At 40.5% G+C, this 15,982-nt stretch overlaps 1 protein-coding gene across 14 annotated transcripts in view; it reads right to left on the reverse strand.

Moving 5' to 3' along the window:
* Prim2 (DNA primase subunit 2) overlaps positions 1-15,982 on the reverse strand; it is a 306,703-nt gene that overhangs the window by 32,969 nt on the left and 257,752 nt on the right. For all 14 annotated transcript variants that reach the window (XM_076557989.1, XM_076557988.1, XM_076557977.1 and 11 more), the window contains one exon: positions 1,122-1,248. In XM_076557989.1, coding sequence (XP_076414104.1) covers positions 1,122-1,248 — 127 coding nt within the window. The remainder of the gene's footprint in view (positions 1-1,121; positions 1,249-15,982) is intronic.

The following is a 15,982-nucleotide window of genomic DNA, read 5'->3' on the forward strand; positions in this document are numbered from 1 at the left end:
AACAGTTCTATCACCTGGCCATGACATCCATCCGTTCACAGCATCACAGCTTGTTGGTCTAGGGTCACCTGACATGATCTTCCTAACACTATACCACAATGGTGACATCCATCACCTTGGCTTCACTGTACCAAAAATGTACCATATCAGCTCATATCATTGTAACTAGAGTTTTCCTGCCTTGCCCACAGTCAGGACAAATCTCTGTCACCTGCCAGTCCCACAGCCGCTCAGACCCAACCACGTAAACACAGAGACTTATATTACTTAGAAACTGTATGGCCGTGGCAGGCTTCTTGCTAACTGTTCTTATAGCTTAAATTAATCCATTTCTATAAATCTGTACCTTGCCACGTGGCTTGTGGCTTACTGGCATCTTCACATGCTGCTTGTCATGGTGGCGGCTGGCAATGACTCCCTTTCCCTTCCTGTTCCCTTAATTATCCTCTCTGTTAGTCCTGCCTATACTTCCTGCCTAGCCACTGGCCAATCAGTGTTTTATTTATTGACCAATCAGAGTGATTTGACATACAGACCATCCCACAGCATATCATATAAAAGCAAGGACAGTACATTGACACAGTTGTTTTCATAGTATATCACTATAATTATTCTATTATTGTTAATCTCTTGCTATGCCTAATTTAGAAATTAAAATTTATTATAAATTGTGTGTGTGCACATGCGTGTGCGTGCACGAGTGCACACATGCGCACAACTCAAGCAAACTGATACTGGGACTTTGTCAAACTGTTTACTTAATCTCTGTTAATCAGATGACAGTAGTAAGAAAAAAATACACTGTTCCTCAGCATGTGGCCTTTTGAACATTAACAAAACGCACTATTCTGAAACTAGGGCTTTCCTACCTCAAACCGCTTTAAAACACTTCTATCTTCTAAGACCCTTGTAGAACACGTGACAGAGAACAGCGGATGAAAGAGAACTGGGAAGCCTGCTCCAGCACAAGCTGACCGCAGCTGAGTGAGCTGAGTAATAAGACAAACTACTGTCAGAGTAACGGGGCTCCAACCTGACGTTGACACACACAGAAGCTACTACAAGCCAGGTCCTTCAGCAATGCAAGGCGTCATTCACCAGCATCCAGCCCAAGCACTTACCGTGATAATCCCCTTGGCTTGGTGGATTGGTTAGGATAATCTTCATGCAACTGAAAGGTGTGTAGTCTGTCCTCTTGCCTTCCTTTCCAAAGCTGTGACGGATATTGTAAGCGTAACCTTTATCAAACTGAGAGAAAAAAGAAGAGACCAAGTCAGTCAATACAGTACTAACACCAGCTAGGATCAGAGAGCTAAGTAATTTAGTGTTCATGGACATGTACAACCTATCACACACACACACACACACACACACACACACACACACACACACACACACGGAACCAGGGTTTTTCTATTACTGCCATACCCACTTGTCTCTGCAGCATACTAAACACACTTTTTAGAGTAACAATAAAAACCTTCTCAGGTAGGAGACAGTTAAGGTTATAATCATTCCCCTGTCTCTGGTATCTAATGGGGATTGTTCCCAGCAATCCCAGGGATATTAGAATCTACAAGTCAATGTCCAATAGCTCACAACTGGGTATAATATTTGTATCTAACTTATTACAGCCTCCCACCTACTTTAAATGATCTCCAAATTATTTACAACAAGTAATACAATCCAAATGCTATGGGAATAGTGTTACACTGTCACAGTTTGGGAATAATAGCAATGAAAAAGTCTGTACGTGGTTAGTACACACACAAGATTTTTTGCTTCCAAACACTTCAATCTGAGGTTCACTGAGTCTAAGGATGTGAAAGCCCAAAGCCATGGAGGGCCAGCTGTTTATGTCTAAGGATGAGAATAACCTGTTGCAGAAAAGAATAATCAATTTGTCATCCTTAATTTGATTTCAGAGATTATTCTGGGTGGAAACCAGTTTAACCTGTCTGTCCGCCTCCTAAACTGAACTCTAATTTCTCATCCTAACTCACTATACTTATGAAATGCCTTTTAAAATATGTAATGCCGTCCTCTGCATCTCCACTCTAGAAACAAGCTGTCGGCAAATGGCTGATAAGTGGATGAGCCACTACAATTGCCTACTTGGAATCCCTCCCTGCCTTGCGTTCATAAAACAAGCTAATGGGGTGGAAGGGATGTTGGAATGAATGGGATAAGAGGAGGAAAGGGGACTTAACATTCATTGAAAGGCACTTAGGTACCACCAGGCATCCTGTTATGTGCTTTTTAAAGTGCAACCTCATTTGATCATTTCAAATAACTGGTCCCCCTATGATGGTATCCAAGAGGAAATTGAAGCTCAAATAAATGAAGTAATGTAATATAACACAGACATTAAAGAAACAGCAGAGTTGAAAAGCATGTGGAATTGGAAAAGTCTGATTCCAAAACCAAGTTCTTTCCATAATACTGCTCTTCTTCAATAAGATATTCAAAAATTATAGGTTCCAATATATCATTTTAGGCTGTAACTTCTTTCTTTCAAATGATACTTCATCTTGGAGTCTGGAGTCGGGAGCAGCCTCTTCTTCCACACCTCAGTAGCATTTCCCTATGAATACCTATACTCCTCCAGGATATTTCTCTTTGCTGCATATCTGGTTTCCATCATGCTTGCCTTTGTTTATCTAATGGCTTGTTAGCCTCTACTCTGTACTGAGGTGATCAGTTGCTCCTGGACTATCCAGCACTACACCAGTATGCAAGAAAATGAACTCACTGCACGTGGAAGGACTCCCTGGTCTACTATAGCATTTGAAAGGGCATCATCCCATTTTCATGCTCCCATGAAATGTTTCCAGTGCCTGATGTTTGGTGATTTTCTAATTCCTTTACTAGGTGATGTACACAGGCCATTGGTCAAACAAAGACAGACAATGTACCACTGAGAATATATTTGATTAGAGGGATATGACAGAATATTAGCAAAACCCAACTTAATAGAGGAGTACAAATTATGGCAAATTCTTACATAAAGAATTATTTGGGTAAAAACTATGAGAACAGCCAGGCATGATGATGAACACCTTTAATCCCAGCACTTGGCAGGTAAAGGCAGGCAGATCTCATTGAGTTCCAGGCCAGCCTGGTCTACAAATTAAGTTGCAGGACAACTAGAATGTTACACAGAGAAACTCTATCCCCCAAAAAACCAATAAATAAATAAATAAATAAATAAATAAATAAATAAATAAATAAATAAATAAACAAACAAACAAACAACAACAAAAACCTATGAGAACAAAAACCAAGTTTCTAAAATAACTATCAGACATCAACGAATGGCAGACCATAAGAGTCTTTCAATAATAGGAGGGAAATGCCCTGCTTTTACTATGCAGTAATCTTAGGAGCTTTCAAAACGAAATTCTCAGAAGCTGTAAGTGCTTCACAGAGCACATCAAATGTTCTTCCATGACACCCAGGCAATTCTTGCTAAGTCGGGAGAAGCCACAGAGCACACATTTCCAAAGGGCAAAAATCTTCAGAGTTCTGAATCTAACATTCAGAATAAAATGCCTATAAAAGGTCATATTTTTATTTCCATGATTCTTTAAATAAAACGCATATTCTGGAAAGCTTGGAGAAAGAATTCTTGAGCAAATTTTCATGTGAAATTACCCACTAAAAGTATTACACAGATAGAAATAAAAATGTTATTTTGAGCTTATAAACAGATGTGACAATGTGCAATAAACTGACAACCTGAATGGGCAGGACAGGTCAAAGTTTTATCTGCATTAAGTGAGCACAGGGCACACAAGTATGGCAGAGTTGCCGCTTGCTCCCCCTTAAGGTTCACTGTGAAAGTGACCCAGCAAATATCAGGGTGTTGGAGATCCTAGGCTTTGAAGTCAGTGAGGCAACTTACAAAGAGTGTGATTTCAACTCTCATCTTTCTGAATCCATGTCATACCCCTGAGGTCTCTTTCCTGTAAGTTTACATCCACTGACTCCACTTATTCTTTGGCTATAAATCTTCACTTGATGTGGTGCCCCGTTCTACATTAAGGCCTCATTCTCTCTCCTCTAGCAGTTCCTAAAGAAAATCTGTTTATATTGCTTTAATTATTGTCCAGCTTGGCTTTTAATTGAGCAACATTAAGGAATCACAATCAGATCTGACTGCCATCAGGTCCCTCACTCACAAAACACTAATCCAACAACCCAGACTAAACCTCTGTTTCCATCTCCATTGTAGGTCTAGATAACAGTTCACTGATGGATGATGAAGGCTGATTTGATTCCTAAGATTCTGAACACAAATACCTATGGACTGGGTCATTTCAATAAGCTCATCATAAACTCCAATCATTGAACATGAAAAATGCACTTAATAGCCCTAACCTACCAAATGTCACCACTTAGCAGGACGTGCCCAGAGTGGTTAGTTATTGACCCCTGATTGTGGGCTAACGGAACCACAGCTCACTGCCCTGCCAGCTCCGCCATGAGACCAAACTGGAGATGATTAGAATTTCTCCTCCGGGATAAAGCAATAATAACTTTTAAAAACATTTCCAAAGAGTAAATGTCCGCAGCTTCTGCTAGGTTAGTATCATCTTGTCTACGTTTTACCCACATTTAGCTTCTGTCCATTTTCCCCACACAGTTGCCCTATTTGGTGGGGGAGGGGTCTGGTCATTTTAGGCCATAGTATCAGGGAAACAAAAAAGGTTATCTGCCTTACAGCATTAAGGATCATACATGTCTGTTTGCATAAAGTCACTGTAAGCTACAGTCTGCCTTTTAGGCAAAACAAATTATATTACTATAATACTTCCCAGTGAGAGGGATGAAAGGTTGAATAACAAGATCACTAGCCTCAATGGGTGTAAATGTTTAATTACAGGATTCAAATATATCTTGTATAAAAAGGTTATATGCTCAGATTTGTGTTAGTGTTTTTCTTTGCAATTAGAGCACTGCAGCACCTACTTACATAAACAACATGAATCACTGCAAAGGGGCAGCATGTCAAGTCCAGAGAAATGATGCCATGTTTGAAGGAAGAAATGCTTCTCCCTCTCCCTCTTAGTGGTGTGGTACAGGCACCACCCTAGATAGGTGAGTTCATCCTGTGGATTATGATAGAGGTTCTGGATTAGAGCCCCAAAACAAAGCGGTTGCCTTCTTGTAACCAAACCGCAAATTACTGACAGATTGTGTTCTCAGCAATGCAGGAAGACGACTCTACCCAGGGAGGCCTATGTAAATTTCAGGGTCTGGCTTCAGGTGAGCTGCTAGCTTCTCAGCATCAATGTGGTTTCTCGTTAAGACACTGGATTTATGTTGCCATGCTATTCTTTCAAACAATCTACACACAGGAGACATGGAACAGGAAAAGATAGAAGGGAAATGCTTTTTTTCCTTCAGTTTTACCACCCTAGTAATGTTTAAAGGAAACCAATATCTCAGGTTACAGGTGCTCTGCACACTATAATAAATCTTTCATTTATTCATAAGAACTTAATGTAAAATTAAAACATCAGTAAGTTCGTCAAACATGAACATGTCCAAAGAACAGCCAGGAAATAGCAAACTGCTGAATACAGACTCTTATGCTTCAGTCAACAAAACCAACACACACACACACACACACACACAGAGAGAGAGAGAGAGAGAGAGAGAGAGAGAGAGAGAGAGAGAGAGAGAGAGAAACAGACAGACAGACAGACAAAGCGAGCATACCTTAAACTATGAATAGTAAAAATACCTAGATTTCATATTAATTCTCACTTTCAACATTAATTTTCAAACCACTTGGTAACTATTCTCACGGTATCACTGATGTAGAGACGTGTCATTAACAATGGAGATGCTTTCTGAGAAGTACAGATTAGGTGGAGCTGTGAGAGGAAAGTGTATATTTGCACAGTAGTGTGCACAGACCATCAACCACTGTGGTCTCTTGACACAACCCAGAGACAGGAAATGTATGGGGCTGCTGCTGACATAACACACTGTGCTTTTACAGTTTGGTGTTTGTTTTTGTTCAGTGCTAGGGATCAATCCCAGGGCCTTGGACATGCTAGACACACACTCTATTCCAGGGTTATATCCCCAGTGCTATAGATGTATAAGTAAGAGAACTCTCAAAAGTCATCATAGAGAGTAAGGCCTAAGGCTGAAGATGCGGTTCAGTGGTAGAGTGCTTGCCCAGCATGCACAGGGTCCTGCTTTGATCCCTGAACTGGGGGTTGGAGGTAAGACAGTACAGTAAATATAAATATATAAACATAACCAATCATCATCATGTATATAAACTGTGCACAATTATATGTGCTATGCTTTTATCAACTGTTAACCACAAACGTGAGCGCTACACTACAGTATGAAGAACCACCGTCACACACGTGGTGCATATCTGGTGCATGACTGTGTACAGGACCAGTTAGCTGACTTGTATTTGCTGGTGGATATCCGAGTAACAGTTCCTCAGCAGCAAATCTGAACCTCCAGTCTGTGCAAAGCTCATTCACTGAATTACAAAACTCCTCAACTGTTTCTTTACCATGTGTGGTGAAGGACGTGGATGAGCTTGTCCCAATATATTAAAAAGAACAAATATATCTTAGCGGTGTTTAGCAATCTACCCAACTCCACTTTCATGTCTGGGTGCATTTAAAACCTCAATAGATAAAAACTGCCATTGGTACTACAGACGCAACTAACTGCCTTATTTCTGGGATCTCAGAGAGGGCGAGCTGAGGGGAAGGAGGAGACAACTGGGGCTGAGTCATACATTCACACTCTCTCTAGGGATGGCTTTTGTTCACAGGGCAAATAGAATACTGTACATGGTTTGGGATGTGTTGTGACTGAAAATCCTGTCCAGTATCTGAGGAGAGACTGAGAATCAGCATAGGACAGACGAAGTCTAGACATCTTCTAGAAGGAGAGACACCCTGAGGACAAAAACCCCTTGAAGACAGAGATTTTGTGCATTTTGTTAAATTCTGTGTCGTTTGTACCTACTTGGCACATAAGTAATAGTTCATGGTGCTGGAGGGTTCCACACACACTGCTGGAGAAAAGTAAGCCTCAGTCTCATCCCGTTGTGAACCCTACAAGCGACAACTGTGCAGACAAGATAGGCTCACTGGTCTAACAGCGGCACAAACGGTATAGGAGTAACCAATCACTTTCTGACTGGAACAAAAGCCTGCTCCATGAGATGGAACCTATACCTGGCACTGTCCACAGAGACAAGAACCTACAGTCATAAGCCCTAGGAGGGAACCCAATACATGTTCTTCTAAATGGACATATGACCCGTAATGATTTTTTGCCACATCCATAAATCAGAGCCATTTCTCAATCCTCATCAAAGAAGCCTCTCCTGAAGTAGATGGCAATTAACACAGAGATCCTACCCCTAAGCCCGGTCAAAATGCAGAGCAAAAAAAGACCATGGAGTGCTCAGCCCTCCCTCAAAGCTCAGGGATTTTTGGTAAACGGGGAGCAGAAAGATTGTAAGAGCCAGAGGTGGTGGATAACATCAAGGAAACAATGATTTCCAAACACAACAGGGGAGATATAGACTCATACCAACTGTGACAGCATGTATAAGGCCTTCAGAAGCTCCAGCCAGATAAAATCTCAACATAGGAAGATGGACACAATCCCACCAGCAGCTGAGGAACTACTGGTACTTGATAGGTACTGGGAAAAGGAGAGTCGGTTTCCTTTAACGATGTGACCACTAATAGGTGAACTACACACCAGGGCAGGCCTCAACCCCAAGACTAGCTGGGAAACACATGACGGGGAAAGAAGAAGAAAAAAGAAGACATCCCAAAGTTGAATGGGAAGGGATGGGAGCGTGGGAAGGGACGGAGATGGGGGTGGTGAATGTGTTTAAAATATATTATGAAACTCTCAAAGAATTGTTTTGAAAAGAAATCTAAAAGTAGTCACTCAAATCATAATAAGCAGTATTTTACAACAGCATTCTCTTATTCTGATCACCATTTTAGAGCTAAGATAACAGAGTAATATGATTATCTCACTAAGTCTCCAAGTTCAGTTTTGTGCTAGATTTATTTAATTTGTTCCAGCTATATAGAAATATACAAATGTGTATAGGTATTAACATTCTCCTACAGTATTTAATTATGTTAAAAGATTCCTTCCCTTAATATAACTGTTTTAATTGTTTCTCTATGCTACATCACACTTGGATATACTAAGAAAAAAAATCAATTGCTTATAATTTTACCTCAATAGTTTATGTGAATATATTATTATGCAAAATACTTCTCTTCATGAAGCACACACATGCATATTATCTTTAAATACATACATATGAATAATGTTCCAAATTACCATTCTGCTATAGAAATTTCTGTTGTAGGTTTTTAGATTACTGTGGCATAAACTCAATATTAACAGAAATTATTTCCCATTCTGTTTTCAAGAAAAGATGTTCCTTAAAAAAAGAACTTTTTATATCCATTCAAATTTAATCATTTAAATGGTGAGGTACTAACAACAAAGAAAGCCAGGGATAACTGCAAATCTAAGAATGGGGCTCTGCCTGGACAGCTTCTGGGATCACAAGCCTATAAGCCTCTTCATATGTAGATGAACTTTCATTGACATTCAAAAGCTGCTTCTGATGTCCTCAAAGGCATACAAATGGGCAGAATCATAATGAGAAACACATGTAAAGTTATAGGAATAATATTTTGATGTGCAGCTTTAAAGAGTAATTTGTTGAATACTAATAATCCCCAAATCAATTTGTCTCTAAAGAAATATAAGCACAATATTACTTTTGAAACTTGAGTAATAGCAGACACCGAGGCCCTCGCCAAGCAACTCCATGAGACAGTTTACATAAATGCTGAGGAATTTATCTTCCCTCAGTATCACCCATTCACAACTGACAACATTTGCTCCTCAGATCTGTTTTCTGCACAGATATAACCAGTTAAAAGGCTTCTGTTTCCCTATTTGAGTTGGGTTACATCCAACCCAGGCCTGCGAAGCAGGGGCATCTCTGTTTCCTATGCCCACTATTTTCCACAGTGAAAATCTTCTAAAAATTATGAACTAAATGCAGTAAGTGTGCACATGAACACACAGTGGCTTTCCTGATCTCAATTTTTTCTTGGTTCAATATCATCATTTTCTGCTCCTTCTTTCTGTTATGAAAACATCATGTACCATAAGACTGCCAAATGTATGTGCCTGTTCAAGATGTGAAAGCTGTCTGGCTCCTGAAGGTGACAAGGTGACATGGCATGTAAAGAATGTCACCTTAGTTCTACCATGGGAAACACTGAACCCAAACCTCTGTCCCTCAGCTGTGCCTCCATTCAATACTGAAACAAGTATCCTCAAATTCCACATTTTGGCTGCTGCTCAACACTACTCCATTCACCTGGGGAATCAACAAAGTCAAAGAAAAGGAGCTTTACTGTCTTTTTTCTTTTTGCTGCGCAACACCGACAGCACCTTGTTCATTAATTAAAGTTTTTCATTAAAGAAAAAGATGGCAGAGCATTATGTCGGACGCTGGAGAAAGAAGGTAGAAAATAAAAAGGATGGATTTTTTTTTTTTTTAATTTCAAAATTCTGCTCAGAGACACAAATTGGTATTCAGAGATGACAAAGCACATGAAGATGGGCATTTCACCAGGTAAGACAGCCGGGGTCGACACAGACACAGAACAGGTGTGCGGAGACTCCTCCCACAGGTTGTACATGAATTAACCAACACTCGGCTCCACCTTGATGCTTCAACAACCTGTGCACATTCCCCAAGTTCTGAAGAGATCTGAGGTGTGGTTATGAACTCAAGTCTTCAAGGTCATGCAGTGAATTAGTAATGTTATTTTTGGTCCCTTGCATTTCCTACAGAAGAAGTGAATACATTCCTGATGGTTTAGTTCTAAGTAACAGGGCGGGGCTATGACAAGGACAACGCCCTTCTTAGTCCTTTCCTCACTGACTCTTGCTTCAGTAAGGATTTCAAGTGTACATGTCACCTCTAACTTTGCCAGCCTAAAACTCAAAAGAGCAATGCAATAAAATACAAGTTTATGAAAAAAAAAAAAAGTCTTTTGACAGAAACAATAGATCTTCTAGACGGAAGAGATCCAAAGGCTTTAAACAAATGAGAAAATACCTTTCATGTATTTTGATTTGAGTTTTTGATAACTCAATACAAGGAAATTAGAGGCATACAGGCATTCATTTTGTTTTATCATTATACAAATCAAGTAGATTTTTTTCACACGAAAAAATTCTATTAGGAAATTGCCAATATGCATATCCTGGATTCAAAAAATTTATTGAAATAACATCAATTTGATGATAACTTTAATAAAAAATATTTTTCTTGTTGTAAAGCTGAGGAGACTATACTTTTTCCTGACATGTCTCACTAAAATGTGATGACCATTGGGAATATGCCTCTTCCTAAGTCATGAAACAGTGATACTAAACTCAAATTAATGATAACCCTGAGTTCACAGTTCCAAATCTGTGCCTACTTTCCAGCAAAGCTGTTTTAGCTATAATGATGGATGCTCATTCATTTACTTTGTCCAGGGAAGCATTTTACATATATTTTTATACTTTAATATTTATTTTGCTTAAATTTAAATTTATGAAATGAACCCAGTTCCACCTTATACATAAGAGAATGGGGGCTCTGAGCAAGAAAGGTACCCCCTGAGATCTGCACCGTCAGGGAGCTAGTTCAACTGACGCTGCACTCACACGTAGTCTATGTACCTACAAATGTTACTGGCAGCGGGAGCCTTTTCCTGCTGAGGTGTCTCACTGACCCTGACAAGTTCATTTTCAACGCTGTATTAATGTGTTACTAACTGAACGTGAAAATGAAACAGTACCCAATAATATATTTCAAAGTACTAATGTTCTTCCCAGTTCTCAGACTGAAAAATACATACCCAATAGCCAATTGCTTCCTTGTAGAACAAATAAACTGATCTGAGACGCATGTGGTGCAGTGTGAGCTGTATATTAAAAGTTGTCTGGTTATATGATTAGATTTACCTTGTGCAGGTAAAAATCAAAGCCATTCTGCCAACAGATACTACGGTATTTCACAGCATCCTATAAAAGTATAAAAGTGCTGTGAGATTTGACTTTCTAAGAATATGCTTGGTAGCTGCAATGAAATGCCATCATATAGGCAAATAAGGCATGAACTACCACACAGGAAAACATATTTTCTTTTCCAACAAAAACCTCTTTTACTTTTAACCAGACAATTTCATTCTTGCAAACACAGTGAATAGTGTATTTGCCCCAACAGCCTGCAGCTCCACAGACAGGGTGACAAGAACCTCTGCAACTTAGCTGTGACATGCTGCAAAGCCAGCAACCCTTCACCAGAATCCTAAGAATCCATCTCTTAACATTCAGCACCCGAGTATTTTGTAAGGTTTGTACAGAAAAATGACAAAAGTGATCAACAACAATGCTGCTTGTAGGTGTTATAAAACACAGAACTCACTGGGATGGCCTGGATTAATGATGGTGAGTGGGAAAAAGTCATCGAGTTCATCAACTCTAAAAGCAAACTGGGGGTCACAAAAGAAAACAGTGAAAACCACATTTACTCTGCTCATCAATCCAAACAGTTGAGACAGTGGCACTTGGCTTTCGTTATCAACCTGTATAAAGCCTGCGAGCTCTCACAAGGCTTCCAGCACGGCGCTGTCACACCAGTTAGCTCTGACTCCGAACATTTTCCCAGACAAGCCTCTATTACCTTTACTTAGATATGTCACTGTGGCTCAGCAGCTGCTGGGCTGACTTAACGAACTAAAAAGATGATTTCTCATGCACACATAACTCACTTTTACATTCTCAAGAAGAGGATGGGCAAGGATAACTAAAAGAGTTAACCAAAGTAAAGACAGCTGAAGTGAGAGCTGAAGGCCGACGGATTCACCTTGGAATTACACATTAAATATGAATGTTAAAATGTAAGTTTTTTCATTCAATTTACTTTTACTCCTACAAATTTATATTCAAGTTATATTTTCAAAAAAGCCTGAGTTACAGACAGTAAGCATTCAAAAAGGAAAAGAAAACCCCACATGTAAATTTGGGGCTTAGAAAACTTCATTACTCACCAATATTTTGTTTTTAAGAATAATTAATATTATATTTTTGCATCACTCATTTCTAATTAGTCCACTACTTAAACAAGAAAATAAAAAACCAATGTTCTCAACAAACACTACCTGTTAATATTGCTCCTTCCTCCTTCTCTCATCTTAATATGCACATGCGGACTGACTAACGATCAGTAACTTTTGAAGCTATGACAAAGCTGCCATGCACAAAGCTCCTCCACATGCCTGACAGTGTTCCACATTGGCAGAGGTTATCCTTGCTCCTCACAAGAACCCGCCCAAAACTGGGATGACAGCTGCCATATCCGAATGAGGACATGGAACGAACACCCCACCCCCACCCCACCCCCACCCCCCGTGAGGCAAGGCTGACCTGACCAAGACAGTGAACAAACAGGAGCAAACTGCAACTGACTCTTTCTACGCCCCCTCAGGACTGATAAGGCTCATTCTGAACTAGGTTCGAAACAGCAGCCAGGCTAGAAAGAACTTCATTCCCAGAAAATTGACTTAACTCTGGAGCAGCGCGCGCACAAACACACACACACACACACACACACACACACACACACACACACACACACACACACACACGGGATGCTATTTCTTCAATTTGATGGGAAGACAGGTGTGCACAGCTTTTCAGAATTGGTGTGAGGATCGGGCTGTGTCCTGTGGCTTGAGACCAGGGTTCTTTCTAACATTTTGGCTTCACTGGTAAAACAGAGTTGAAAGGATGTGTGTCTTTTATGGAGCCCAGAGTCCGGGGAAGTCACTATGCCTAGTGTGGGATATCTGAAGAAGAAAAAAAAAAATCTAAGCACACTATGCTCTTATGCGTGTATTCCTCTGCTGCGGGCCGCAGGAATATCATAAGAACTCAGCTGGTTATGGCAAAGTCACTACCTGGAGGAATCAGGGAATTCCTCCAGAGGAAGCCAAATCCCAAGGAGTTTTTGGTGTTACTTGGCTTGTTATATATCAGCTGTATTCTGTTATGAAAATCATGTGTGCCTTCATAGTTTTCCCAATTGATTTTTCCCTAAGAAGGGCTAACAATGTGGACTGATCACTCTCTAGACATACACATTCCAGGCATTTGGAGAACAGTCTCAGGAAAGGCTTTCTCTGGAATCAGATATCTCCCCTAGCCACTTTCAAGGACTAAAGGAGACATCACCCAGGTGGTCACCCAATTTCCGAGGATTAACAGTGATAACAACCCACAGGCGAGTCTCCTGACTTAAGGTAAATTCCACAAGGGGACACCGCCTAGGTCAGGTAGACATTAAGTAATAGCTTTACACAATTTAGCTCAGACCCCCTCCTTTCTTACAGCCTTACTAACTTTACAGACCTCTAACTCCTTACCTAACCACTTCTAGGAATATTTAGATAACCTTCTGTGCTAACAGCTATGCTCAGCCAGAACTCCCAGTTCAAGCCTCCCTGTAATTATCATTATTGGTAGCATCCGGCCAGGTCCATCACCGGATGGAGGAAAGTACCTTATCAGAGATACCTCTGTACTCTCTAAGAACAGACTTAAGCATCCAGGCTACCTGTTTGAGAAGACCTGGTGGATGTGCTAATTAAGCTTAACTTCTTCCTTTCCCAAACCTTACCTCCAGTTCCAGATCTCCCTTTAACTATCACCAGAGGCATCTAGCTGTACACAGGTTGCCTAGAGACTGAGCACACTTTCCCCCACCCTGCAGAAAAACGGCAGACAGCTTGGACAGATAGGAGCCACAGGAAAAAAGAAGACAGTTTTATTTTCTCCCATTGACCTAGCAACTTATAGATTTTTAACATCCTTTACCAAACACATTTAAGATTATAGTTGTGCATGTAAGATCCCTCTTCTTAGATATTACCCATATTTAGCCTTAGTTAATTCATTAGTCACTTCCCCTTTGGGTCACAAATGGTAATTAACAACTAGTGCCCCTCTTTGTAATTCTTATCAACCCTCCATTTGATCCTGATAGTGGACAATCACTGCCTGAGGAAGTTCAGGCTGAGTGTCCTGGGTGGAGGGGAGGATTGTGATTTTGGGGAAATATATAACGGTAAAGCAGAGGACAGAAGAAGAAGAGAAGAGAATGGAAGAACTAGATGGGTAAGAACTTGAGAGGAACGAACTGAGATGGGGAAGAACTAGATTGAAGAGCTAAAAGAGAGGACTAGAGGAACGAGATGGACGATGAAGAAGAGCCAGATGGGGAAGAACAAGATGAGGAAGAGCCAGATGAGAGAGAAGGAGACGGGAGAGAAGCTGATAGGGGAAAGAACTAGATAGATGAGAACCTAGAAGGGACAGAACTAGATGAAGGAATTAAGATAGAACCTAGAGGGGACAGTAGATAAATATAGAGAGAAATCAGGCAAGAAAGGAGCTAGACATGAGAACAGAACTGAAGCTGTGTATATAGGATGTTATGCCAGAGGAATTAAAGCAAGTGGACTATAGAACTCGGTGTGCTGAGATTATATTTCCTGATAATAGTCCTCGCCGTTAGTAGTTCTCTCTCCTGAGCCCCTGGGATGTATAATATTAAGGCTGGTCCCACTAATATTATACAAGATTCCTCTAAGACAAAATTCTATCTTTACAGCTACAGCTCCGTCAGGCATTCAGGGCATGAATAAATCTAGATACACCAAGCTCTTTGTCCGTCTACTTTATTTCTCTGGGATGAAATCCTCTCTACATAGCTTCAGTTCCATCATGACACAGTTCCTCTTTGTCCTCTTTTACTGCCCTCTCATAGTCCTGCTAACAACTAAGCTCTTATGCTTCCAGCCTCATCCTGGTCCTGTTTCTTCACCCTCCATCTCTACTTGCTCTCTATTTCTGGTTCTGATGAACTCTACAAGAGTTCTGCCTTACTATCTACAAAACCTCTGTGTTCTTTCTTCTCTTCTCCCTGGTCATGCCATTCTGCCTACCTCTACAGGAAACACCTGTCTCTTCTTCCCCTGGCCAGGCAGTTCTCTGCCTCCTCAGGAACGTTGCTCCACCCTACTTTCCACCTTGATATGTAAAAATATCTTTTGTTTTGTTCTCAGTCAATTGCTCTGGAGAGGCACTAGGCCTCAAGACAAGGGGATGGTCTGAGCTTCCTTAGCACAAGAAACAAAGCTATATGTCTCCCCTACAGCTTGTCTCCTAGGCTCAGCAGGGGAGTTAGTTACCTAGAAATTCAGCAGGTCTGAGGAGCTAACTGAACTGTTTGCCAAATGGTCTGGGAACATTTGGGCACACAAGAATTTCATAGCAGAAGATAGATGAAATTATTAAAGGCTGGATAACACCAAATAGTCATAATAAATGGCTTGCCTTTTGACAGACCCTTGGCCAGTCAAAGTATAGCTTTAGTACACAGCTGAACTCCTTATAACATATTCTTGTGGCTCACCACAATCTTTGCCAAGCACCTGGACAGATACACACCTAAAGACTGTAGCTCGGCCCACTCCATTGTATCCCAGGCTCCTCGTTTTCACTATCTCCTTAATAACCATGAAACAGAATCTTACATATACGTTCCTTTACTGGATGAAAAGTAATCTACTGAAATATAAAAGCAGGAATAGAAGAGTTTTATTCAATTCCATCTTTAGTTCTACATGAGTGTTTCATTTGTAAATACAGAAACCCCAAGACTTATAACAAGGAAATAACACTGGCAATGTGGTTTGAAAATAAGTGCTATCGTCCTCTCTAAAACACCAGCTCAAAGCTGCAGTTACTGCACACGATGCTCCTTCCTTCCTTGGTCTAGGCGGTTCATTTCACACAAATAATAAGGTGGAAACGCTAG

This window comes from Peromyscus maniculatus, chromosome 21, assembly GCF_049852395.1.
Source record: "Peromyscus maniculatus bairdii isolate BWxNUB_F1_BW_parent chromosome 21, HU_Pman_BW_mat_3.1, whole genome shotgun sequence".
Lineage (NCBI taxonomy): Eukaryota > Metazoa > Chordata > Mammalia > Rodentia > Cricetidae > Peromyscus > Peromyscus maniculatus.